The sequence below is a fragment of the Eumetopias jubatus genome, unplaced genomic scaffold (assembly GCF_037043125.1).
Source record: "Eumetopias jubatus isolate StellerSeaLion01/CBP00866 unplaced genomic scaffold, mEumJub1_p1.0 scaffold_12, whole genome shotgun sequence".
NCBI classification, from domain to species: domain Eukaryota; kingdom Metazoa; phylum Chordata; class Mammalia; order Carnivora; family Otariidae; genus Eumetopias; species Eumetopias jubatus.
Genome location: NW_028274818.1, coordinates 48,436,871 through 48,461,962, shown reverse-complemented (window position 1 = coordinate 48,461,962; position 25,092 = coordinate 48,436,871). Strand labels below are relative to the sequence as shown.

Genomic DNA, 25,092 nt, shown 5'->3' with positions numbered 1-25,092 from the left:
ATAAGCATCTGAGATTGTGAGATAATTGTGGAACATTTGGCAATAGAAACTTTTGGTAGACCGGAGAAAGGAAAACTTAATGTTTGTTAGATAAGTTATTATGACTCAGTTTGTTTCCATCATGAAAATAATCCTTTTAATGTAGTGACAGTTTTGTTGTACAGCAAACCTTGAGATTAAATGTATTCCATCTTCCAAAACATACATGCTTTTTCTAAGAAAATGTGAGGCATATTCAATTTATACAACTTTTTGACTGCTTGATTTAATTTCTTACGCAGCTGGTTTGTTTTTCTCAAATTCCACAATTATGTATCTTTTAGAAAAGGAAATAAAGGTCCTGATCTTTAATACTGAAGTGTTTTAAAGAATGAAGACTAAACAACAGTTTATGTCCTGTTAATATTTGCTTTTTTCATATTTTATTCTAATTTAAAATTAATGAGGACTGTGATTTTTATATTTAAGTTGTTTTGTTTTCGGAATCCTTTCCCACTCTTAGGAAACTAGTGCAGTTGCCACAAATGTCAACATTTACAAGATGCTGTTGGATAGGACAGAACCTGCCCTGAAGATGTTGGAAAGATGGTATTTGTTATGCATACTGGTAGCTTCTATTTAACTCTCTCTCCTCAGTATACAGAAATTGCATAATGCCACCTTTTATCCCTTATGGTGCAAAGGTTCTTATGGAAAGAGTATATCAACAGAAAGAATCTATGGTGCACAGAGAAAAGGTGAAGGCAGATCACCTGTTTGTTAACATGAGAGATAGAATCCAAACTTAGGGTGTTTTTGCTTCTAAGCATTATGACCAAAACCAGCCATTCTTAGAGAAGCTTTAAAAAGGAGGTGGCAGTTTATATGCTGACAAAACTCTTAATTTGATACTGCCAAATTTATCTACAATTCAATGTGGATTAAATTATAAGAAGTAAAAATGTTTTCTTGGCTTTCAACTTATCGTCCCTTGAAAAATTGTCTCTTCTGTTGGTTTGCATTCAAGGTAAAAATTAGTCAGCCTGGACAATATAGTGAAAAATTCTTAGAATAAGGATGCAGTATTTCTGGAGAGGAATAGTTTGGCAAATCTCAAGGAAAAAATTGTTTAATATGAGATTATTGCTTTAAATCTGAAAATTATTAACAGCAGTCATTTGTTCTTGTCATTGGAGAAAAATCTTAAGGGGCTTATTGAAGAATTTGGTGTGGGAAGTTTTGCTTTGCTGGAGAGAGAAGAATAGAATGTTGTGCAAAAATAAAAATAATAGTTGTATGAAACGTAAATATTCTTTCGTGTGCATATCCTAGCCTCGTTTCTACTTTATTCAGGTAGTTTGGGAAAAAGCAGTAGCTTAACAAGCTTAGGATGTTTTCTGGGAAAGAAAGCATATTTTAAAAACAACAGAAATAAATAATTATTGTAGTTTTTTTTATTGCTTTTGATCAAGTAGAAGTACAGAAGTTTCTGTAAAATCTCCTGCCTTTCTGTAGTACATGCGTACATTGTTTTGATGTGTCTAGGTGTAACTCCTCTCACTCTTATAAGAGACTCCCTCCCCCCCCACACACACACTTTAATTTTTGATTTGTTAGATATTCATGATTGGCCTTTTTTTTTTTTTTTTTTTTTTTTTTGAGAAAAGAAAAGCTGTCCTTATAGTCTTCTGTAATATAGTGTCCCCTCCATTCTTGATTCTGGAAAGCACCATTTTATTTCCACTTTGATGTTTCATTCATCTTTCTCTCCCTTGGCAGAGTGTAAGCTCTTATCTCTTGGTTCAAGGTTTTATCCTTAGCATCTAGAACAAAAGTAGGCACTTATGATTTATTGGTTGAATTAATTAATGATCCCTTTCTGGTTCTTCTCATTGCTCCAGTAACTTTATTGTTTTAAATACAATAGATTTATTAATGAGGCAGTTTTGTATACATCAGCTTCCTCCTACCCACCCCAGTTTTCTTTTGGTATATGAGCTGCCCAACAAGTATCTGGTCAGCAGTGTGGTTGCTGCCACAAAACGGACTTTGTCCCTGCCCTTATGGAACTTAATATCTCTTTAATACCAGAGGCTCAGATTGACATCATTACCTTGTGAATAATCTCTTCTCTCTCCTGTGTTGTGGAAGTAGTACATTTCATTGCCAGGCTTTGTTAAGTGGTGTCCTCATCACACCGAATGAAATGTTTAAAGAAAGCATGCCTAAACGATCTTCTGATTTTATCTGATCCTCTTTTATTTTTCAGTAGTTTTAACCTATCTTGATCTCTTAGTAGGATACAGTTCTTTATTTTACTTTATTTTTTAAAGATTTTATTTATTTATTTATTTGACAGAGAGAAAGAGAGAAAGCGCACGTGTGCACAAGCAGGGGGAGCACCAGAGGGAGAGGGAGAAGCAGGCTCCCCACTGAGCAGGGAGCCTGATGTGGGACTCAGTCCCAGGACCCTGGGATCGTGACCTGAGTTGAAGGCAGACGCCTAGCCAACTGAGCCATCCAGGCATCCCTATTTTACTTTAGTTTTAGAAATTTCTACTAACCTGTGTACAAATACTTTTCAAAAATACTAGGTTTTTATCCACATTTTTATTCAGATAATTTTGACAAAATCCAAAGCTGTCTGCAGCTCTGTGGAAATTAATGAGTTTTCCTCTTCTCCTTTAGGTAGAGTTTTACTTGCTTAAACATATAAAAGGCTCCGACACTGGGTCTCACAAATGTCTAATGGTCAAAAAATATCACTGGCTTTTGGTATTTTAAGACTTTTATTCCCTTTTCCTTTCTTTGGTTTGATTTGTAGATAATATACACCATGGAGTACTTTACCTTCTTCTTCTCACTAGATTATATATTGTATTCTAAAACAGCAATAAAGCATGTTCAGTCACTTTCTTTTGAACCCCGAGAATGAGCTCTGACCAAATGGCAGCTGGCCCTAGCTTTTTCTTTAGCCAGAATTACATCTGCATTTTCCATTACCTCACTTATATCCTTTTTGCCCTCATTCTTTTTTATATATCTAAAATTCCTTGAACATTCTTTAATGGTAATTTTCTGAAGTTTACTGTAGATCACTTGAGGACTTGTGACATAAAAAGGCTGGGGCTAGGGTTGCATTAATTTCTTTACCCTGTTCATAGTCTTTCTTTAAGAGCTTTTACCTTAAAAATAAATAAATAAAATCTTTTAAAAAAATAAATAATGTGTAGCAACTAGACGGATCTGCATTTTAATCATAAACAGAGTCAGACTCTTCCCCCCCTCCCCCGCCCGTTCCAGCTGCTTTGCCAGTGGCATTTCTGCTTGTTGATCTTTCAGTAAAAACATTTTGTAATTTTTTGAGCAAACCTAACAGGAGAAGAATAGTAAAAATCTTAGTAACTGACATTTATTCAGCACTTAATCCTGTATACCCAACTCTGTTTTACATAAATTATCTAATTCTTAACAATTTTATAAGGTAAGTGATACTATTATTATTCATATTTTAATAGTGAAGAAACTGAGACAAGGGAGGTTAAATTGACTTGCTATAAAGATATGGATTATAACTATTACATTTATAGTTCAAAGAAAGTATTAGGGAATAATATTAATATTTTGGGAATCTATATTGAAATTAAAATTTTGAGTTCATTTGTCAGTCTTTCCTATAATTATCTATAGAATTACAGCTTAATAACTGTTACCTCCACTGATAAAATTGAAAAGTGAACTTGTTTTTAATGGCTTTAGGGAAGGAGGGGGAGTGGACTTGGGCATTGTAAGTCGAATCATGCTTTTCTAACTTGGTTATCTTTCATAGACACTAAAAAGACTATAATTTTGTTAGGGTATAATCTTTAATTTATTAAGTATATAAAAATCATATTAGTACAGGTTTATAAGTAATTTTGAACATTTTCATAATTTCAGAAGTTTTTATACACTTATTATATTATTACCAGTAGGAGTCCTAAGAAATATAACACTAGAAGAATTAGCATTCTCATATCATGACTCAATAGAGTCAAGTGAGCACTAGACTGAAAATTTGCTTGTTATACTCTACCAGGCTTGGAGCCTGAGGATAAGTTTATTTGTAGATACCTACTGAATTTCAAGGCATTGTCTAATACTGGCATTATTCAAAATCTTAAGTTTTTTTAAAGTCTGTGTCAGAGATGCCAAGTTTCCTAGACATTGATGGTATCTCCCAAATAAAGTCTAAATCATTCTTAGGATAAGTTTCATTTCATTTATTAAAAATAACTGAATCCTTTTGTAACCCAGCTCCAAGGTTACAGTTCAGTCTTATTGAAGGTAGGACAACCATGTCTTTATTCCTAGGTAACCTGTGTCCACAAGTGACCTATTTAGTCTCTCAGAAGATCCTTATTTGGCTGAAATTCCTACCATGAATATTCTCACCTTAATTTTTCTTTATTTTGTCTTATGATCCGGTTTCTTAGGGCTGCTAGGTTTGCAAATGAAGATCATAGATCAAAGTAATTTTATGTCTGAAAACTAGGGTAGTATTTCTTTTTAACACATTTATTGATCATCTACTCTATGCAAGGCACCACGGTAAGTGTGGCAGAAAGTACATAGATGAATAGTAATAATCTGATAGCCAGAGTCTACAGAGTCCTTACTTATGTCAAGGATTAGTATTCTAAATGTTTTACCACATGTATCTATTTACATAAATTTTCATTTGATTTTCATAGTAACCACATAAGCTAGGTACTGTTTGTATCCTCATTTTATAGGTAAGAAAACAGAGTATAAAGACCACCCGAGGTAACACAGCTAGTAAATTGGTAGAGTTAGGCCACAGACCCAAGCAGTGCTGACTTTAGAAACTACCCTTAGCCGTCATATAATTCTGCTGCTTATTCCCTGCTCTGTAGGAACTCCAGAACAGAGCTATATCATGTCTGTAAAGGAGAACAGAGTGGGCCCAGTGGCCAGGACAGTTTAGCATTCAGCCCAGTTTTCTAGTTTGTATGTGGACTTTCACATCATTCTAGTTTTAATGATATAATATTCCTTTTCTGTGAAAATTCTTTAAGACTTGCCTTTGATAGCGTTTTGGATGTTTAAGTGAAATGCTGTCGTTCTGTCAATAAATGGAATGCCCTAGGAAAATTTTATTCAGTTAAGATTTGATATAACAAGTAGATGCCTAATTTATCCCAGAAATCTTTTTTTTTTAATAAGATTTTTAAGATTTGTTTATTTGAGAGAGGGGGAGAGCATGAGCAGAGGAGAGGGGCAGAGAGAGAAGGAAAAGCAGGCTCCCGGCTGAGCAGGGAGCCCAATGCGGGACTCAGTGCCAGGACCCCGGGATCATGACTTGAGCCAAAGGCAGATGCTGAACTGACTAAGCCACCTGGGTGCCCCATCCCAGAAATCTTACACCAGATTTTTTGTTGTAATGGGGGTGATAGGAGGGACTTCAAAACCATTTGAAGATGACCATAAGTAAAACAAAGAATAATAATACTATAAGGTTTTGATGTTCTTTTTCCTTCTTTCACCAGAATTTTGATTTTAACATGTGACAGGAAAAACATTGGTTTAAGTTGGTAGGCATGAGTTGTTCAAATGGTCATCTTCAGTTCTGATTGGGTTTTTCTTTTTGCTTGAAGCAAAAGTCGTGAGATCTCTCTAAAATTTTAGTTTGCGAATGAATTAAGGGAAGGTCATCTGTAACCAATGAACATGTTTCTGGAAAGAAATTGTTCCAGAAGGTTGGTAATAAAGTTGTTAGATCCAAAGGTGAGTAAATGACACACACACCATAAGTTGGAATAAGCAAATTGGACCAGCCAAACCCCTGTGGATTCTGCTCTGAAGCTATTGAATCTCAGTTCCTTGAAATTGTGCTAGTCCCACCCGTCAGTATGTGGTAATGCTTGTAAAGCTCTCCAAGCTTTCTGACTTTTGAATAGCAGATTTGGGGGTAGGGTGAGCAGAGAATTAATAAACTTAGTTATAATTCAGATCTGAAAATCTTTGGCTTATTGAATTTTTGTAATATCAGTATTTTGCTGATACAACAAAACATGCATTTCAGGAAATTTTGATGTTGAACAAATCATATGAAGATGATATTGAAAAAATCACTTGTATATTTCTATTTTTGTAAATTGACTTTAAATATTGCATACATTATTTTGTTTTAAAATATGTATTTTAATACCGTGGGTCACTTAATCCTTTCGGGAAATCGGCATAAAATATGTTGTCAAGAATTCAGATCTAATCATTTCATGTGAAAGGCACAAATTCAATTTGAAATAACTTTTATTCAATGCAAAATATATTTTCTGTTGGCAAAACTAGAGTTTTCTCTAATTTCCTGTCTATATTTTTATAAATAAAATGTGTTACTTGGCTTGAAATCTTAATTTTTCTATTGGAAGTTAGAGCAATCTCAAAGTTTTTAAATAAGTTGTTCTTGAACATGTATTCAGTTTTGATTTAAAATAAAGCTAAGATTTGTTATACATTGTGGCAAATATTTACATTTTATAAAACAAACTTTGCCTGTATTTAATCAATATAGTTTTTAAAATAACTGGGGTTATGGGTACAAATAACCTTCTGCAGTACATTGAGGAAGATGAAACTACATTTATAAATCCCCTTTTACAGTTATGGTAACATTCATTTTAAAAAATATATCTGTAGGAATGAGTTGTGCAAAACAATATACATGTAACATTTACATTTTTAGGAACTGAAAAATACAGAGTTCTATGTCATTTAAGCTGGAGACTGTCTCTCTTTCAGTCAATAGGCTTGATCATCATCTGAACTGCTCTCAAGGAGTATGACCCGCCTCGATATTCAGCCCAAAAAATTCCATCTTGGTACTTGCTTCTGTAATGGCCTCCTCTGTACCATACTCCATTTAGGTTAGAATGTGCACAGGCGTTGTACCACCATCCTCCTTTATGAAAGTGGGCACAGTTTCCTTTGAGGAGAAAAATAGAGATATCAAAGTAAAGCGTTCTTCTAAGTGTGGCACTCTGCAAACCATCAAAAACTTATGCTACCTTTGGAACGATTTGAGTTTTTCTTATTGGTTTCAGTTACCTTTATCTTTGTGGATTTGTTTCTTCATTCATTCTGTTACTGTTCCTGAAGTATCAACTACTTGAAATATCACTTGAATTGCCTTTATCTTGCCCTTTGCTTGTTTACTACATGCTTTTCTTTATTAAGTGATTTAATTTTCTGGGTAGCAGGGTAAATAAAACACAAACGGCATTTGTGAGAAAGAGGGAGAGATTGGAGAGATTGGGAAGGAAAGATACAGAGTTGCTAAAAGTAAATTTGGGAAAATTGAATTCTTAAAATAGCACAAAATAATATAAAATAGAATAGCACTCAGGTGGTCAAATGTGTTTCTGTAAATATGGTGAATACTTTGGTTATATCTTTTCCTTTTTTCCTCTTTTGCCATTGTGAGATAGGTTAACATAGAGACCTGTGTGCTCCTGGCCAGGATACAGCTGGACAGAAAAATAGATCGGTTTTCAGGAGGAATATCTCTTGATCAGGGCCACAAACCTGGCAAAAGCAGGGCTTCTAGGTGGCTCAGTCAGTTAAGCGCCTGCCTTTGGCTCAGATCTTGATCCCAGCATCCTGGGATGGGGTCCTGCATCCAGCCCCTTGCTCAGTGGGAAGCCTGCTTCTCCTCCCCCTCTGCCTGCATCTTCCCCTGCTTGTGCGCTCTCTCGCTCTCTCTCTCTCTCTCTGACAAATAAATAAAATGTTTTTTTTTAAAAAGGTAGAAGTATATGAAAATTAATGTTGAGGCTTTTTTTTAAGATTTTATTTATTAGAGAGGGACTGCGTGCACACAAGCCGGAGGGGAAGCAGGCTCCCTACAGGGGGCTCCATCCCAAGACCCCGGGATCATGACCTGAGCTGAAGGCAGATGCTTAACGACTGAGCCACCCAGGCACTTCAACGTTAAGAGTTACTATATCTGGATTGTCTAACTGATTTTAAAGAGGATATTAATTTCCCCTCTGAATAAAGCTTTTTTGCTCTTCCTACCATATGTTCCAGTTCTACTGTTCCTTCTCATGTGGGTACTAAGAAATGCCTTTTTCAAAGCCATGTCCCCAAATGGCTGGCCTCCTTCACTCCCTTCAGGTCTTTATTCAAATGTTACCTTCTCAAAGTAACCTTTCTCAGCCACTCTGTATAAAATAGCACCCATCTAACCCCCAGCTGCTCATCACTCATTTTTCCCTCACTGGTTTTATTTTTATTAGAGTACTTGTCACCACCTGACAAATCATTTTGTCTCCTAGAGGGTAAGCTCTAGAAGGGCAGGAACTTTTTTCGTTGCTGTATACTTAGCACCTACAACAGTGCCTGGCACGTGGTAGGTGTTTAGTTAGTAGTTGTTATGAATTTTAGGCATTAGAGAATTTTCTTGCCAGGCAAATGAGCTTTTGCTTTGTTCCCCACCCCCAGGTTAGAATGATAGAACTTTGCTTTTCACAGAGTTCATTCACACTTTGGGATTGCCTTATAGAAGAGATACTGACCTTTCAGCAGCTTATGTAATCTATGACTGAGTCCAAAATTACGTTTATGGAAAGATTTTTAGTAGCATATCCTTTAATAGCAAGGCTCTCTGTAATGCATAGCAGTGGTTCTACAAAGAATGCACATCAGTTTTTTCTTACTCACCTGCATACATATCTTTATCTCTGTCCAGTGTGGTGAACTGTTTACCATTATGCCACATCATGGAGTCCCCTGCATTTCCCTGGTAAGTTCCCAGACGCAGTCTAAAGAATTCACTTTCAGGTTCCAGGCGAAAGCTGCTATATTCTGCGTAGACTTTTTTGTCACTCCAGTCTTCTAATTCAATCAACAACTTATAATTATCTTGATTGCTAAGCATATAGATATTTTCCAGTCCAAGCCAATATTCTCCATCAATGTTTCCAAACCCTTTCTGTTAATAGACAGCATGAGGACATAAATAAGTGTAGAGATAGTAAATTTTTTTACAGATAAGTTTTAAATCTTTGATAACATAACTATTCACCATTTAAGTGGTAATATGAACTTCCCTTTTAATAGGTCACCTGATCTTTATAAGCCCCACATAGTCACTTTGTTTTGTTTTGCTTTCTCTTAGTTTGTCTGTGTTTATTTGCACAGCTAGCTTCAAACTTTATGGATAAGAAAAAGGCAAAAGAGAATGAAAATTTTTCCTAGCTACTAAAAACATTAACTAGTGAACTACCCAAATCCCTGAAAAAGATTCCTGATCTCTCTCATACACAAAGAGCCAAATTTTTTTTTCTGAAAGTATATATGTAACTGTCCCCCACCCCGATAGTCAAACAAAAAGGGTAGCTAACATTATTATGATCACTCAATAAAAATGATAGTACTCTGTTGTTAAAACAAATTGTCTTCTTTAGCTCTGTTATAATTAAATATGAGAAGATATAATAGTAATCTTCAGAGTTCCACCTTGGAAAAATTGCAGACTGTTTTTAAAACAATCAGTGAGCTCTCCTGTTTCAGTAAGCATTCACCACAGCAGGTGTGCAGCACAATGTAAGGCTTGGTAAACCTGATCTTAACACTGTGTTTTCAAGAAGGTTGTGTTGTAGGACTGTTTCCCCCTAGTTACTTGTTTAGAAATTTATAACTTTTGACATGGGTGTATTAATGCCTCATTTTTAACTGCCAGTAAAATGTCACCTAAAAGTGAGTAATCACGCGACTTACACAATTTTGAATGAAGAATTGACCGTCTAGAAAATACAGTCTCCCCCATCTGCCATCCCTAAACTACCACTCATAAAATTAGCATGTAAACATCAAAATTATTAACAAAAACTCGTTGCTTACTTTTCCAACATTACTACAGCATGGCTCTGGTCTTGTATGACAGTCCAGGTGTACGTTACCTCCCAGAAGCACCAGTGTCTGGTGTTAGCAGTTTAAAACACGAGGGGATGATTATCAGAGGTAATCAGTCCTAGAGAAAGGGTCATTTTTTGAAGTTCTATAGTTCATAGTATTGCTTAAATACAGTTGCTGATGGGTACAAACATGGTCATAAACAAAAAAGCAGCTGTCTTTTTAGAAAATGGAATCAGCAGTAGTCTTTGCTAAGAATTAAATATATGTAAAAATCATCCAGACTGAAAAGGGGCAGTTTAAAGGATATCTTCGGTTTCCCTTTTACCTTTTAATTTTGACCTTAAAACCGGAGATGAGAATTACCTTTTTGACAAAGGTAGATAATGAAAAATATATGGGTAATTATTTTTAAACTGTTATTTATTGCACGGAATGGCTACTCTGCAAGAGTTATATGTTCCACCTCTGAGGTCTCAATCACTGATTTACCTTATAATTTTCCCAATTTCTGAAGAAGTTGACAGAGCCATCTGTTCTTTTCTGAATAACAGTCCAACCCCCAGGATCCAAACTGTTCTCACACCATAACTGTATTGGTCCATTGCTGTTTTCAGGTTTAATCATATAAATCCCACTGACTGAATGTCCAGCTTCTTTTGCATGCTGACAGTCTTTGAATGGTCCTATAATTAAAATATCATTGATTACCAGGAAACTTAATAGGAACAGAGCCATATCAAAATAGTTTTTAATCAAAAGTCTTACCTTTGTATCTTTCTTTACAGATACCACTTTTTATCTATTATATACACCACACCATAAAAGTTAAACTAAATAAAAGGATTAGCCCAGTCCCACTATATGGAAAATTAACTTGTTTCATTTTCCACTCTTCTTGTGAGTTTTTGTCCGTATACATACATTTTTATGTTGTCATAATTCTGACACACATAGAAAATTGGATTCTGTCTTTTAACAGAAATTTCTGTGAACTACAGTCTTCATTCTGGCACTTTTAGTAGGTGTAATCTAAATTTTTAACATTGAGGGGCGCCTGGATAGCTCAGTCGTTAAGTGTCTGCCTTCGGTTCAGGTCGTGATCCCAGGGTTCTGGGATCAAGCCCTGCATCGGGCTCCCTGCTCCACAGGAAGCCTGCTTCTCCCTGTGCCACTCCCCCTGCTTGTGTTCCCTCTCTTGCTGCTTCTCTCTAGCAAGTAAATAAATTTTTAACATTGATACATCACTGTTTATTCCTTTGTCATTGGATATTGAGGTTTCATCTGATTTTTACTATTATAAAAGTACACAAAGTGTTGTCTTATTGGCTCCAGGTTTTCAAATAATTAACTTATAAAAATGCTGTGGGATTGATCTACTGGATCAAGAGGGCGTGAACACTTTTAATAGCTCTTCATAGTGCCCAGTGTACAGTTTCCAAAATTTGATTTCAGTGGAACACACTAGTCCCTTGAGGTACTTAGTGAAAACGGCCTACCATGGTCAAATAAGTTTTATTATTGCTAAGTATTATATTACCCTTTTGGAAACCCACAGTGTACATGCACGTATGAAAGATTAAGAAGCCCTGAAACAAACCAGAGTTCCCCAAACTTACAGAATCTGTTAGCTTTTTCCCCCATTCAGCAGTCCATAAGAATACATTTCAGGAATGTTGGCAAAATGCCTTTCTAAAGAGTTGTATCAATTTATATGACTAATAGTAATTTTCTTATTTAGTCTACACAATGACCCTGTGATAGTTTACAGATGTTCTATAGATGAAACAGTTAACTAGTCGAAGGTCCTTAATCTTAGAAGGTAATAAACCCTAGACTTAAATCCATTTCTTTCTAATCCCAGGGTCCATGCTCTGAGCTGCTGGCTACATTTGCTCTTAAGTTGTTTTCATAGTTTTATGGATTCCCTCCCTATTTTTTAATACACGAGTAAGTTCTTCATATCTTCTAAAATGATAAAACATTTTGTGAAATCTTTTGTAGAGGATCTGACCCTTGAACTTGTGATTTCCACATTTTTTGGCTCTAAAGAAAGATCGCTTCTAAGTTTTACTGAACATTCTTTAGTTGCACCATTCTTCAGTGTTTTGATCCTTTAGTTTTTTATAAGCATGTGAAAGTATTAAGTGATTCAGAAATAAGAATTATCCCACAGATCTTTTAGAACAACAAAAGTGTAGAAATTCCAGTTGTCAGATTTTATATTTTACTAGAAATACTTAAATTTTGACATGTGCAACTTTTAGAATTATGTGAAAATAGAGTTTAGTCAAATAAAGCTCATTCAAGAAAATCCTCACTATATTGATAATAGGATTGATGAAATTTTGAGAAATATGTTATCTATACTGTGCCAGTATATACAGGATCCCTTTTGGGCTAATTGGGGAAGGATTCATCTCATTAAATAAATAGTTATACAATTGCATCATTAGAAGGGGGTCTTAGAGACTGAACTCTTCCCTCTAGATTGCTCCTTGAGGATGGAGACGACTTTTGTTTTTCTTCTGACTTCACATTATCAGTGTTTTAACTATTAGCTGGCTATTAGTCATTTTTTTAATTTAAATTTAATTAACATATAGTGTTATTGTTTCAGGGGTACAGGTCTGTGATTCATCAGTCTTACACAACACCCCAGTGTCCATCACCCAGCCACCCCATCCCCCCTCCACCCCCCCTCCCCTCCAGCAACCCTCAGTCTTGCTTCCTAAGATTACTAGTCTCTCATGGTCTGTCTCCCTCTCTGGTTTTGTCTTTTTTCATTTTGTCCTCTCTTCCCCTGTGTTCCTTTGCCTTGTTTCTTAAATTCCGCATATCAGTGAAATAAGATAATTGTCTTTCTCTGATTGACTAATTTTGCTTAGCATAATACCCTCTAGTTCCATCTACATCGTTGCAAATGGCAAGATTTCATTTTTTTCTATCGATCATTTTTTAAGTAAATGAATTAACTTGCCTTCACATTTTAAATACAAGGAAATTGAAAACCACACACAAAATCAAGAGATGATCTATTTCTCTAGCCCACATTTTAATGTTTTGTTGGTATTTCTCTGTTTCAGACTTTTTAAAATTATAATACAATGACTAAACACTACACAATAGTAAAAAATTTGAGAAACTGTAAAGACTTAATGCTCTCTTTCTTGGGTCACATTTATTTTAGGTATTGAATTTTTTAGTTCTAGAGTTTCAATTTGATTTCTTTTTTTTTTTTTAAAGTAGACTCCATGCCCAGCATGGAGCCCAACACAGGGCTTGAATTCACAACCCTGAAATCGAGACCTGAGCTGAGATCAAGTCAGGTGCTTAACTGACGGAGCCACCCAGGGGCCCCTCAGTTTGATTCTTTTTTAATAGTTTTTATTTCTCTTCTGCAGTTTCCAGTCTTGCGTTCATTATGAACGTATCCTTTAAGCTATAATGACTACTTTAAAAAATTCTTGTCCCTTCTGTTTCTAGTTTTCTAAGGGTTTTTATCATGATGGACTTTGGATTTTGTCAAAAGCTTTTTATTTATCTACTGAGCTAATAGGGTTTTCTTTTTTTGTTTGTTAATAGGTAAATTCTGTTGATTATTTTTTGATGTTAAGCCAACCTTGTATTCCTGGGATAACCTTGACTTGGTCATAGTGTATTATTGTTCTTAAGTATTGCTAGATTTGCTAAAATTTTGTTGAGAATTTATACTTCTGTATTCATGAGGATATTGGTTAGTCTGGGAAAGTTTATAAATAAGCTGTGATAAATATAAAAATAACATTTTGATATGATAAAAATAACAAACGATGATAAAAATAACATTTTGAGCTTATCAGACTGGCCATAAATTAGATCACATTCCATTAAAATTCAATGTGAATTATTTTTTATTATCTACCTTATCAGTTACTGAATCAAATTACAAAGTATTCAGAACCTTTAACACAGTACTTGGCAGAGTAGTCGTCATCAGTAACTCAGTTGCCTTCTTTTCTCCTTTGTTGCTGTCCCTGACACACAGCAGTAGCTCCTTTATTAAATATATGCTTATTTAATAAATTTAATATGGCTAATCAAAGATGAATGTACAGTCATTTCTGTTGTAGAAAATAGCGTATTCCTGAAAACCCTCATGTTCTGTAAAATCTTGCACCAAAAATAACAGCTGATGTTAGCTGTTAAATACTTTGTATTTGGCTGTTGACCTTTGTGGCACAAAACGTTAATGTAGCTTGGAAAAACTCCAAATGAACCAGTATGACCTCTTTGTTTTACTGATATTCTTCTTTTTTACCAATCCCATTATAAGCTACTAAACATTTCAGAAACGTACAGTGTAGTCAAGTCAGAGAAGGATAGAAAGGTTGTAGTTCAGATAGGATGAAATTTACAGAATTTTAATTTTATGCGTGGGAGTGAAATAGAAGGAAAAGTGAAGTCTAATTTCCAGGTCCATTCTTAGATTACTTTGTGTAATACATGGTAATGTAGGCATTTGTTTACTCATACAACTCCTCATGGCAAACACTGTATCTTTTGGTTGTCTACCTATCCACACAGGTGAGGCCCACTTAGACACGCAAATATTTGTTGAACTAAATGATTCCTGGTAGCCACCGTGGTTTCCAGAATTTCCTCCGTTGTACATTATTTTTTCCAGATGTGTCTTTTCTGCATCTACAATAGGCTAGAAAATTTTAGGCTCAAGGGGTAAAGAAACAACCATAGAGTCAAGTGGGAAGTGGGGGAAGTGGCAAGTAAAGAGAGAATTGCATGACAATATGACAGGTATTTTGATAGAGTTCTGCAGGGCACATGGAAACACGGGCCAGAAATAGCTAACGCAGATTGGCAGAAAAGAGATCAAAGTCTACCTATATGTAAGCTGAATCTTGAAGACTGAAGAGGAGTTAGGCTTAGTGGGGGTCAGGAGTCTGATCACGGCCACACACGAGTCACCTGAGCTGAGGGAGGGAATCAGAAGAGAGCTTGATGTTATAGAGGAGCTACAAGTCTAATACATCTGAAATGTAAATGGCTAAGGGCGGTACTTGGAGCCCTTGAGGTTGGCTCTAGAGTTCAAACTGATTTTCTTCCGTGTAGCCAGACTTTTTCTAAGTTGTCACTTCCAGAATAGTCAAGGGTATCTGAGGAACATTGCTCTTATTTTAAACTCTATTGTAGTTAATGCACACGTGAAGTAGTCTTGTTGGAATCCACATAAATATTTCTCTCATTTCAGAAATTTGCTTGTTCTATAAATGTCACCTTTATATTGTTTATTTTATGAATGTCACCCTTGTAAATGTTTGCTCTGTATTCATTCGACTATAGTTTTGACAATTTACATTTTATATTTAAGTATATATTCAGCAGTTGGACTTTCATTAGGTTATGTGAATTGCTGTAAAATATTTAGAAACATCAAGGTTTTGAATGTTAACAAAGTATTTGTAAAATAGCTTTGTTTTCTGCTATTTAGAAGGCCCTTGGATATTTAAGCAAATTGGAAAGTGCTGGGCTTTCTAAATCCTGCTTTCGTTTGATAAGACTTCATTTTAGGCACATTTAAAATGATCTTTAATTTTCAACCCATTTGTTTGTGGTGGGCTTCATATTTGCAGTTTGGATGCCTGTTAGACTTAGTTGATCAAAAGGCTTAGGAATATTTAGTTGAAATCCTTTTCCAGAACATGTGTATAAAATTAGTAGTGCTTTTAGCTACTTTTTTCTCCTCAGTAAAGATAATAAATATTAGAATGTAGTATTTGTATTTATTTTTATAAATAAACCATTAACCTGTCTTAGCCAGTGTGTATTGTTGATCTTGGCAGAAATATTTTTTCGTTACTACTTGAATATGTTATTTACTTTCTGCTCTAGAGTTAGATTATAAGACATTCTTAAATTAAATGTTTTACTACTTTACTATAAAAATCATTGCCTAGTACAAGTAACACCTTTGTTTTTGAGAGGTCAAATTTAACTTGCAGGTTTGCATATTATTAGGAATAAATTAATTGACATATATCAGGAATTTGTTCGTAATGGTGCACATAGGGTATAGACTGGAAGTACCTTTCTTTTAAAATAGGAATTTTATTAACCTTTTTCTTGCATTGAGTAATCTTGAAATAGTCTTCATCTTCGCTGACACGCAATTAGACTCTTCTCAATGCAAGAAACTGGAATTCTGTACATTGAATTTGAAGGACCAGTGTCTTTCTTCCTCAGTTTATTTGATGATTAAAGTTTGTATGGGTATAGGACTAACAAACTCCAGTTAATAGATCTGATTCATAGAAAAATATTGGCCAGTCATGCCACATTATTTCCCAACATGTATTTTTCATTAAGAACCTATATTTTGACCAGAAGAGTGGGTTAACAAAATTTTTTTTTTATTTTGATTTTTTAAAGATTTTATTTATTTATCTGACACAGAGAGAGAGAGAGAGAGAAAGTGAGCACAAGCAGGGGGAGTGGCAGGCAGAGGCAGAGGGAGAAGCAGGCTCCCCACAGAGAAGGGAGAGCCCGATGTGGGACTCAATCCCAGGACTCCGGGATCATAACCTGAGCCGAAGGCAGTCGTTTAACCAACTGAGCCACCCAGGTGCCCAACAAAATTTCTTTCATACTTTGACTATACCTTTACTGGGAACCATCTTTAACATACCTGTCTTTTTTCTGTAAAACAACTGTTTAATTGCTTAAGTTAAAAGGTAAAACCTTCCCTTTTTAAAGTCATTTATTTTCTTACTTTGCCCCAACCCTGTGCTCTTTGTGATAGGAGAAACAGGACAAAAAAGATAATCAGTTTAGAGCTTTCAAATAATTGGTCAGCGAGTAAAATCTTTCTGAGAGGTAAACTTTTTAATTGGGTTGTGAGCTAAGTATAAGATAAACATATTTGACAGCATTTCAGAATGGGAAGTTTGAGGCAAATACTTTTTGAAGCGATAATAGATTCTTCTAATAGTATGGATTACTATGTTTATTAATCTATAAGTTTCAAATGTAGTTTGCATCCCAAACTTTAATTTTTAATTACAAGAGTTTATCAATTGTTTCTCATAACTGTAACAAGAGTCCTCTTCCAACAGCCCATTTTTATCTAAACAGTCTTTAGTTTTTCTTTTTTTTAAGTGTTAATATAAGTATTCCACCGAAACCAGTTGTGTCTTTAAAATTTACCAATAAGAAGCCTTATAAATACTTGAAAATTAGCTTATCCACTAAAAAACATATTAGGTTTCTAATGACTGCTTTTCAGATTTAACTTTTTAAGGTTACAGTTTATGTCCCCATACATGGCATAGCAAGGCCCATAAAGGGAAGGGCACAGAGAAATGGAATAATTGATGGTCAGACCATACACAAAGCATGTTTATGTGCGTCACCTCATTTATTCACCACAGCAATCTTTCTTACAAAAGAGGCAACAAAGTCTTGACAAAATCCAAATTTCCTGATACTCAGATCTGTGCCCTAATACACTGTGTGAAGGAACTTTCTCAAGTCCATCCACCTACAAGGAATAAACTTATTTTCATGAATATACCATTTGTAAAAGAGTAATGTTTTCTTTTATAAAAGACTAACCCAAAATGCAGCCACTGAATAACAGTTAATTTTATTGATGGCAATTTGCCAGGTGTGTAGTTACATTCCCATTTTGTTTTTAAGCTAGAAGGGAGGGTAACATTTCTGGAGGTAATTATTTTTAATCTAACAAAAGTATTGCTTTATTTGCTTTAAGTTCATAATAAGTTCTTTTGAGGTGCATTTTTCTTATAACCATTTTAAAAGAAAATATAAAATTGTCATTAAAACACCCTTTTAGAAAAATGGTAAGATATATATAACAAAGTTTACCAACTTCATCATTTTTAAATGTACAGTTCAGTGGCATTATACCTTCTCTTTATTGTACAACCAATCTCCAGAACTCCTTTCATCTTGCAGAACTGAAACCGCGGACCCGTTAAACAATTTTCCATTCACCAGCGGCCATTCCGCTTTCTATCTCTTATGAATTTGGCTTCTCTAGGTACCTCATATTAGTGGAATCATACAGTATTTGACTTTTTCTGACTGGCTAAAACACTTATAAAAGAATACATACACATTATACATTTGGGGACTTTAGACTTCTGGATCACGCCCCCTCACGTGCAGTAATACAAACTTCTTGGTGCCAGAGCATCTGTAAGTACAGCAGGACCGTCCGTCTTTGCCCCTTTTGTGCAAGTGCCCAGACAGCCCAAACCAAATATTTTCCAGTCTGATAAGAATAATATAAACACAGATTTTTGCACATTATGTATAAAGAAAAGAAAGGGCAAGTTTAATCATTACTTATAGTCACTTATATTTGACAGGAATCATAGAATATTAGAAATAGGACGTGATGTTAGAATTGTCCAGTCCAACCAGCGTCTCATTATACACATGAGAGAACAGATCTAGACTGGCAAAGTCGCTTCCCCAAGGTTAAGGACAGAGGAAACAAGTTTTCTTAATTCTGTGCACTTTCCCTTTTATGTTCGCTAGTGTTCTAAAGACCATTCTTATAGTGTAGCTAATTATGTCCTTGAATATCAAAGACCAATATTTATAGAATAAAATAAGTGAAAAGTTAATGTTTACTTGTGACAACAAATAGTGAATAACAGAAGTTATATCTGCCCTTAATTTTTACATTAAGGATTGGTTAATGGGAATATAAAACCATTGTTTTATTAAAACAAAAGTCTGTTTAATGGGACTTTTATATGCTAAATCCCTAGCATGGGATTTAATTCTGAAATACAAGATTATTCCTGCACTACAGCTCAATGTATAATAAAATCTAAAACTGATACAGCTCATTTTGTGTAAGTATTTTTTAATGTATCAGTGTATGAGTATGTGAATAATAATTTCTTCGAGAACTTGATGATACCATCTGCTTAAGATTCAACACCCACAGAAAATACTCCATGATGGTCATCTCCATACCTATATAATTGTACATTCCTTCAGTTAAAAAAAAATTCCACACTCTTCAGTTTATTTATGTTATATGAATAAATACTTTGCTGAGAAGTTGTACACATTAAAAGCTTACACAAAACACATACTTTTTAAAAGATCATTAAAAAATACATATTTTTTCTTTCTATACCCAGTGGATCATTTTATATACACCTTTCCTTTGAAAATCAAAGGGTATGAGGATGTTAATAGTGATCATCACTTACCTAACATAATGGTATTTTAGCCTGTTGTTACTGAGAGTTAGAACAGTATAAATTGAATTAATCCAGTACAGTAGAATGTATTAAAGTACTTTCATGAAGGTCTGTGGAATGAAAACTTTAGGAAGCTCTATAAAAATGTAGTAAGTTAACCAACATTTATTTAGCATCTGCAAATATCCATCTACCAGGAAGGAGCTTACATTATAGCTGGAAGGCATTTTACTTAGATGTGTATTTGAGTGCTGTAAGTACATGTAAAGATAACTGATAATTCAAGAGGGAATATAAGGAATGTTGTATATATTTTATGTTCCAGAGAAAAGAGATTCATGGAGAGGAGCAATCACTTTAAGCCTGAGGAAGTCAACAAGGGCTCCAAGGAGGAATTGCTACTTTATTTTATTTTATCTGAGCCTTATAATAGGTAGAAAGCATGATAAATATTTCAAAGACAATGAGTTGATTCATTTTATTGAAGCAGATGGTTTTTGTGAAGGAAATTAATAGAAGGAAAGTTAAAGAAGTAGGTTTCATTTGAGGAGGATATTGTTCTTACCCAGGCTAAGCAAAATGCACATTTTCTGTGTGTAATGGGGAACCGCTGAGCAGAAGTGTGATGTGATCAAAGTAGTAGTTTAAGAAGATAGATCTGTTGGCAATATAGAATATATTTTGATGGAGAGAGAAAATGGAGTTAGACTAGTCAACAAGCTATTACACCATTCCTAATAAGAGTTAACATTTTGAGTGCCAGGCACTGTTCTAAGCACTCCTCAAGTGTTAAATTCTGTAAGGTAAGTACAATTAATATCCTCTTTTTTTACAGATGAGGAAACTGAGGCACCGAGCAGTTTCCCACCCACCCCCAAGGTTACAGAGCTATAATAATCCAGAAGTCTCTATCCTCCAGCTGCTGCCATAGATAACTTGGATCTAAGTTAGCGTTCTGTCCCTGAATAGAAATGAGGGACAAGGGGCACCTGGGTGGCTCAGTCGGTTAAGCGTCTGCCTTCAGCTCAGGTCATGATCCCAGGGTCCTGGGATTGAGTCCTGCATCAGGTTCCCTGCTCAGCGGGGAGCCTGCTTCTCCCTCTGTCTCTGCCCCTCCCCCTGTGTGTGCTGTCTCTCCCTCTCTCTCAAATAAATAAAATTAAAAAAAAGAAAAGAAAAAAATGAGGGACAAGTCCGTGAAAGAAAAGCAACATGGATAGAACTTAGCTGACTACGTGTGTGGGGCAGGAGGGAAGTGACAGAGATGAGCCAAGCAAATTCAGAAATAGGGAGCAGCATAAATCACAATAGAGAAATCAAAATCAGATGACCCATCAATCTTACTAATGGAGGTTTATCCTAAGGATATAATCACAGAGAAAGAAAAAGAACAAAAGTTATCCTTTAAAATTGCAAGAATAGTGATTACCGTGTTAACAAGAAAGGAAAAAAAGACTTGAAGGTTATTACCGAAATGTTAACTTTTGTTTATTTCTATTTGGATATTCAGTGAGGCTTTTTTTTTTTTTTAAGATTTTTATTTATTTGACAGAAATAGCACAAGTAGGCAGAGAGGCAGGCAGAGGCAGAGGTGCCCCTCAATGAAGCTTTTTAAAAAGCTTATTAGTATTTTCTAGATTTTCTTCAAAGGTAAATATGTATTACCTCTATAATAATTACTTCTAGAAGGAAAATCCTAGGTTGGGAAAGAGATTATTTTAGGCTTTAGTTATTCATTCACTCATGCCTCAGATATCTATTGTAGTGCTTAAAATATGCTGAGCACAATGTGCCAAAGCTTGATTTTGGCTATGTGTTTGAGATAGAAAAATGAAAACACAGTTCACTTTCTTCCAGAAGCGTTCAGTCTAGCAGGAGACAGACATGCAAACAACCCTAGTGTAATGTGATACAGAAAATGTGTTCAAGGCGTAGTTAGCAGTTTGGGGAAAGAGCCATCGAGATCTGTTTGTTTGAATCTAGGAATGTGTAACATTTAAGATAATATTTTACTTAAGCCTTGAAATCTGCCAGGTTGACAGATAAGCTGGAAGAAGGCATTTCAGGGGAGGAAGCAGCGCCGTGTGAAGTGATGGTAGAACATCCAGATGCCAACATTCAGCATTGGTTAGAATCAGGAGGGAGAGCTCCAGGCAGGAGGCATTTGAGCAGTGATGATACTTGGAGCCTTGAAGGTATGTGAGACCTGTAAAATAGAGAATCTTGAGGAAAACTTTTTAAGCTGTAGGAGTGGAAGAAGATGCAAATGAAGGACCTGGAGAAGTGGGAAGAGTCGGAATATTATGATGTGGAGGCCCAGGAAAACAAGAGATGTGAATGGTCACTGGTGTCCATTGCTGCAGAGAGATATTTTATGCTATGTGTATTTCCAGTCTTTGTTTCTTGTTGTTTAAAATTATTCCATAGTCCATGTGCAGTTTTATGTGCTGCCTTTTCAATAAGTGAATGAACTGTGATTTATTTTTTAATTTTGGGCATTTGGGCTTTTCTTTCCACTCTGAGGAAACAAATCAACCTGTAAAGAATTCAGGAGAATGCTTTATGAGAAAATGGATGCAGGGGTAAAATAAAATTAAAATATTTAGAAAGTTAGCAGTGAACTTACTAAACAACCAGTGGTGGATTATTCATCTTCGTATTCTGGGCGCTTAGATGAGTGATCGATAAGGGAGGAAGGAAGGAGAGAAGAAATAGAGCAACGGATATTAGGATCAATTCTAGGGTTTTTTGATATCTTGGTGAAAACTGGGTATATGATACAGATTGTAGTTTGTTTAGCCTTGGAAAATAGAAGGGATACCTTTTCCTCTTAAGACTGAGGACAAGAAAGCATGGGTGTTGTGCAGATGTTTTCAAGATAAGAAAGAACAAGGAACCTTGGACCTGAGTAGACATCTCAGTACAGCAGTAGACAGTGTGTTTCTGAGAGTGGAGGTAAAGAGGAGGTATAATTATAGGCTTAAAGAGAGTGAAAGCAACTTTTTATTTGTTCCCTTTGGAAAGGAGGAGAATGAGAAGAGCAGCAAGAGGATCTAGCTGGAGGCGGATAGGATGGTTGTAGAGGTTAGAAGTGGATTGTGGACTCATTCCTGTCTTAATGCTAGTAACTTAGATTGTAAGAATTTGGTTGGAAGGCAATACTTTCCTCACAGAATACAGTTTTGGGGAACCCTTAGACTCGGAGCTGAGAGAAGTATTTAAGTTCAGTTCTTGGTTAATAGAAAACAAAAATGTCCATGTATAATTACATCACCAGGATGAAGAGTAAGGGCTTATTATGTGCATTGTTTCATAAACCATAAAACATATTAACCTCATACTTCCATTTTTAACAGTAAGAGGTAACTTACCTTCATTGATGAAAGTTACTGGTGGTATCTTGAAGGGACTTCTGGTAGGAGAAGTTCCCAGATCAGGTGGTGGCATTAAGTCTCTGGGATAACCTGGATCCCTCTGTATCTCGTTTCCTCCCAGCAGTCCGGGAGTGTACTGATGACTGTTAGGAATGTGCTGTGGCACTACCTGGACAAGAGGAGGAGACACATGGGGGTCTTGTCGGGAAAATACCTTCAAGCACTGTTCTTCCAATGAAGTGATCATCACAGACTGGTTATTGACGAGATCAGTCAAGGAAGCGTATTTTACCTCTAGTTCCCTGTACCTTGTTGCCATCTTCAGCATTTCTGTAGTGACATTGAGGATTTTATTTTCCAACTGGGAAAGTTCAAGTGAATTATCCCTCTTACGGATAATCTCATGTAGTAGTTGCATATAGAGTTGAGTAACACGCGAGTTCATGTTACGGCTTTCTTTTCTCAGTAGCTTTACCTCATTGACAATGTTTCCATCTACATCCACCACCAGCTGCAGGACGTCTATCTCCCGCTTCTGCCTGGAGAGCACATCCTTTAGGTTTTCAAGGTCCATCCTGGTGATCATGTCTTTAATGGTACTTGCATCTTGCCCTTTGGTATTGACACAAATTGGCCCTGTAATTTTTTGTTCAGGGACCAGGAATGTATATGCACATTTCTTTACTTCCTCTTTACCATCTGTGGCACGGGGGTATCTTCTCTGCGTTGTTTTTTTTATTTTGAGCTGGCCTCCTCTGCAGTGTCCAATGCCCATTAGTAGGAAGAATAGCACACTAAGGATCCAGATAAAAGCCTTCATTTTGAAATGAGGTCGTATGAAGTCTTTTAGAAAACAAACCAATGAAAATATAAATAAATAAGCAAATAAAGTAGAATAATAAACATGAGCAAAACCCAGGATGTATCATCTTGCAGTCAAGATGATATTGTTATTAGCTAGTTGTATTATATTGGTGTTAGGAATAATTGTTTATATTTGAGGTGCTCCATTAAAAAATAAACAAAAACTAATAAAACCAATGTGCTCCAAAAGAATTCTCAGCCATGCGGATTGCATTGCCTGCACCTTCTGATTTATCGAAAATTGTTAAATATACTATTTTTAGAATTTTAAAATGTATTACTGGAAAACTACATTAAAGTTCATGTCTTAAGTAAAAAAAATAAACCGATGAAGGGAAAAAGTAAAAAATTCATTTTAACCTACTTTTAAAGTTAATAATATATTTAAAAACGGGGGGTTAGAACTAGGTATCTATTGGTGTTACTAAATTGGGCCAGAATTAATGTTACTGATTTGTTAAATTCAACACCATGATGCCTTTGCATTTGTTTAAAATTCAGGTTTCAGAGAATAGCTCTCCAACTACCACCTCATTGTAATGCTTTTTGTTCCTCAGCTCAGTGCCCACTGTGTGCAAAGGCAAAGGGCTAGTGTTCTTGGGTGCTTTGAGACCCTAATAAGACACTTTTCTTACTGTTGAAAAGTTTACTCACTGTCTTAAGACTCTGAAAATGATACATAGTGTTTGTAAAGCTTTGATTAAAACATTCTTCCCTAACTAGTATTAAATATTCTATTAATTTTTTTAAGATTTTATTTATTTATTTGAGAGAAAGTGAGTGAGAAAGAGAGAGAGCACAAAGAGGGGGAGGCAGGCAGAGGGAGAAGCAGGCTCCCCGCTGAGCAAGGAGCCCGATGTGGGACTTGATCCCAGGACCCTGGGCTCATGATCTGAGCCAAAGGCAGACGCTTAACCGACTTGAGCCACCCAGGTGCCACTCTTCCCTAACTAGTATTAAAGTTAATAGGAGGTGACTTTATTAGCTATTATTTTATATTTATATTACCTGTTTTTAATTAAATTGGCCCTCTGTAATATCTTTTTTATCTATCAGATTAAAGACACATTCTTAGATCTCAAACCAGAAAGTTTTGGCATCATATTTTTTGTTTTTGTGGCGTGTCCTTTTGGGATTAGTGACAAGTTTAAGAATGAGAGAATGTTTACAGTCATTATTATGGGTAATTGTGTTTTCTAAATCATAATCATATAAATGCTCTAAGCTTATGTATGATTTAGCAGGTTCATTCATTTTTTTTTTTTAGCAGTTTCATTCTTGTAACAGAGATTCTACTGAACTGTATTGTAGTACAATTTCAATAGTTTTCTGTAACCATTACCAAGGTAAGAAAGTCTCTGTAATTGAATATGATTGTTAGAGTTGGAAAGTGCCTTAGAGAACCTCTTTGCACCCCTGTGCGTGTTGAAAGCCAGGGCCACGCAAATCGGCAGGATTAGAACCAGGTCAAGAATTCAGGTTCCCCGGCTCCTCAGTCAGCGTTGACAGCAGTGGCATGTCTTGCTGGCATGTGTGCTTGGAGTGTTTCATTTTTGCTGTGACAGAGAGACACCTGTCCCTCACTGTACAATTGCTATAGAAACACCAGTACGAGGTCTAAGAACCAAAGCTGCTTCCTTTCTCACAAGTTACCTCCCTCAGGAGGAGTAGCAGTAGAGTGGGTAAGGCGTGCCACTCCCTCAGCTGCACAAGCAGGC

General features: G+C 35.7%; 2 protein-coding genes across 3 annotated transcripts in view; one reads left to right on the top strand and one right to left on the bottom strand.

Annotated features, from left to right (window-relative positions):
* The window catches only part of RALGPS2 (Ral GEF with PH domain and SH3 binding motif 2), a 152,924-nt gene that overhangs the window by 81,333 nt on the left and 46,499 nt on the right, over positions 1–25,092 (top strand). The gene's annotated exons all lie outside the window — the stretch shown is intronic.
* Positions 6,780–23,351, bottom strand: ANGPTL1 (angiopoietin like 1). The gene is made up of 4 exons (XM_028092062.2): positions 22,508–23,351; positions 10,390–10,583; positions 8,704–8,974; positions 6,780–6,967 (listed from the first exon to the last, which is right to left on the bottom strand). Exons 1-4 carry the CDS (start codon positions 23,328–23,330, stop codon positions 6,780–6,782), a joined length of 1,476 nt encoding a protein of 491 aa, XP_027947863.2. The 5' UTR covers positions 23,331–23,351.

Excerpts from the sequence above, each read along its gene's own strand:
- ANGPTL1 (XM_028092062.2), bottom strand. The coding sequence starts at position 23,330 with ATGAAGGCTTTTATCTGGATCCTTAGTGTGCTATTCTTCCTACTAATG. Across the intron at positions 10,584-22,507 it reads AGTAACTTTCATCAATGAAG|GACCATTCAAAGACTGTCAG; the intron begins GTAAGTTACCTC and ends TTTTAATTATAG. Across the intron at positions 8,975-10,389 it reads GAAATTGGGAAAATTATAAG|AAAGGGTTTGGAAACATTGA; the intron begins GTAAATCAGTGA and ends GTCTATTAACAG.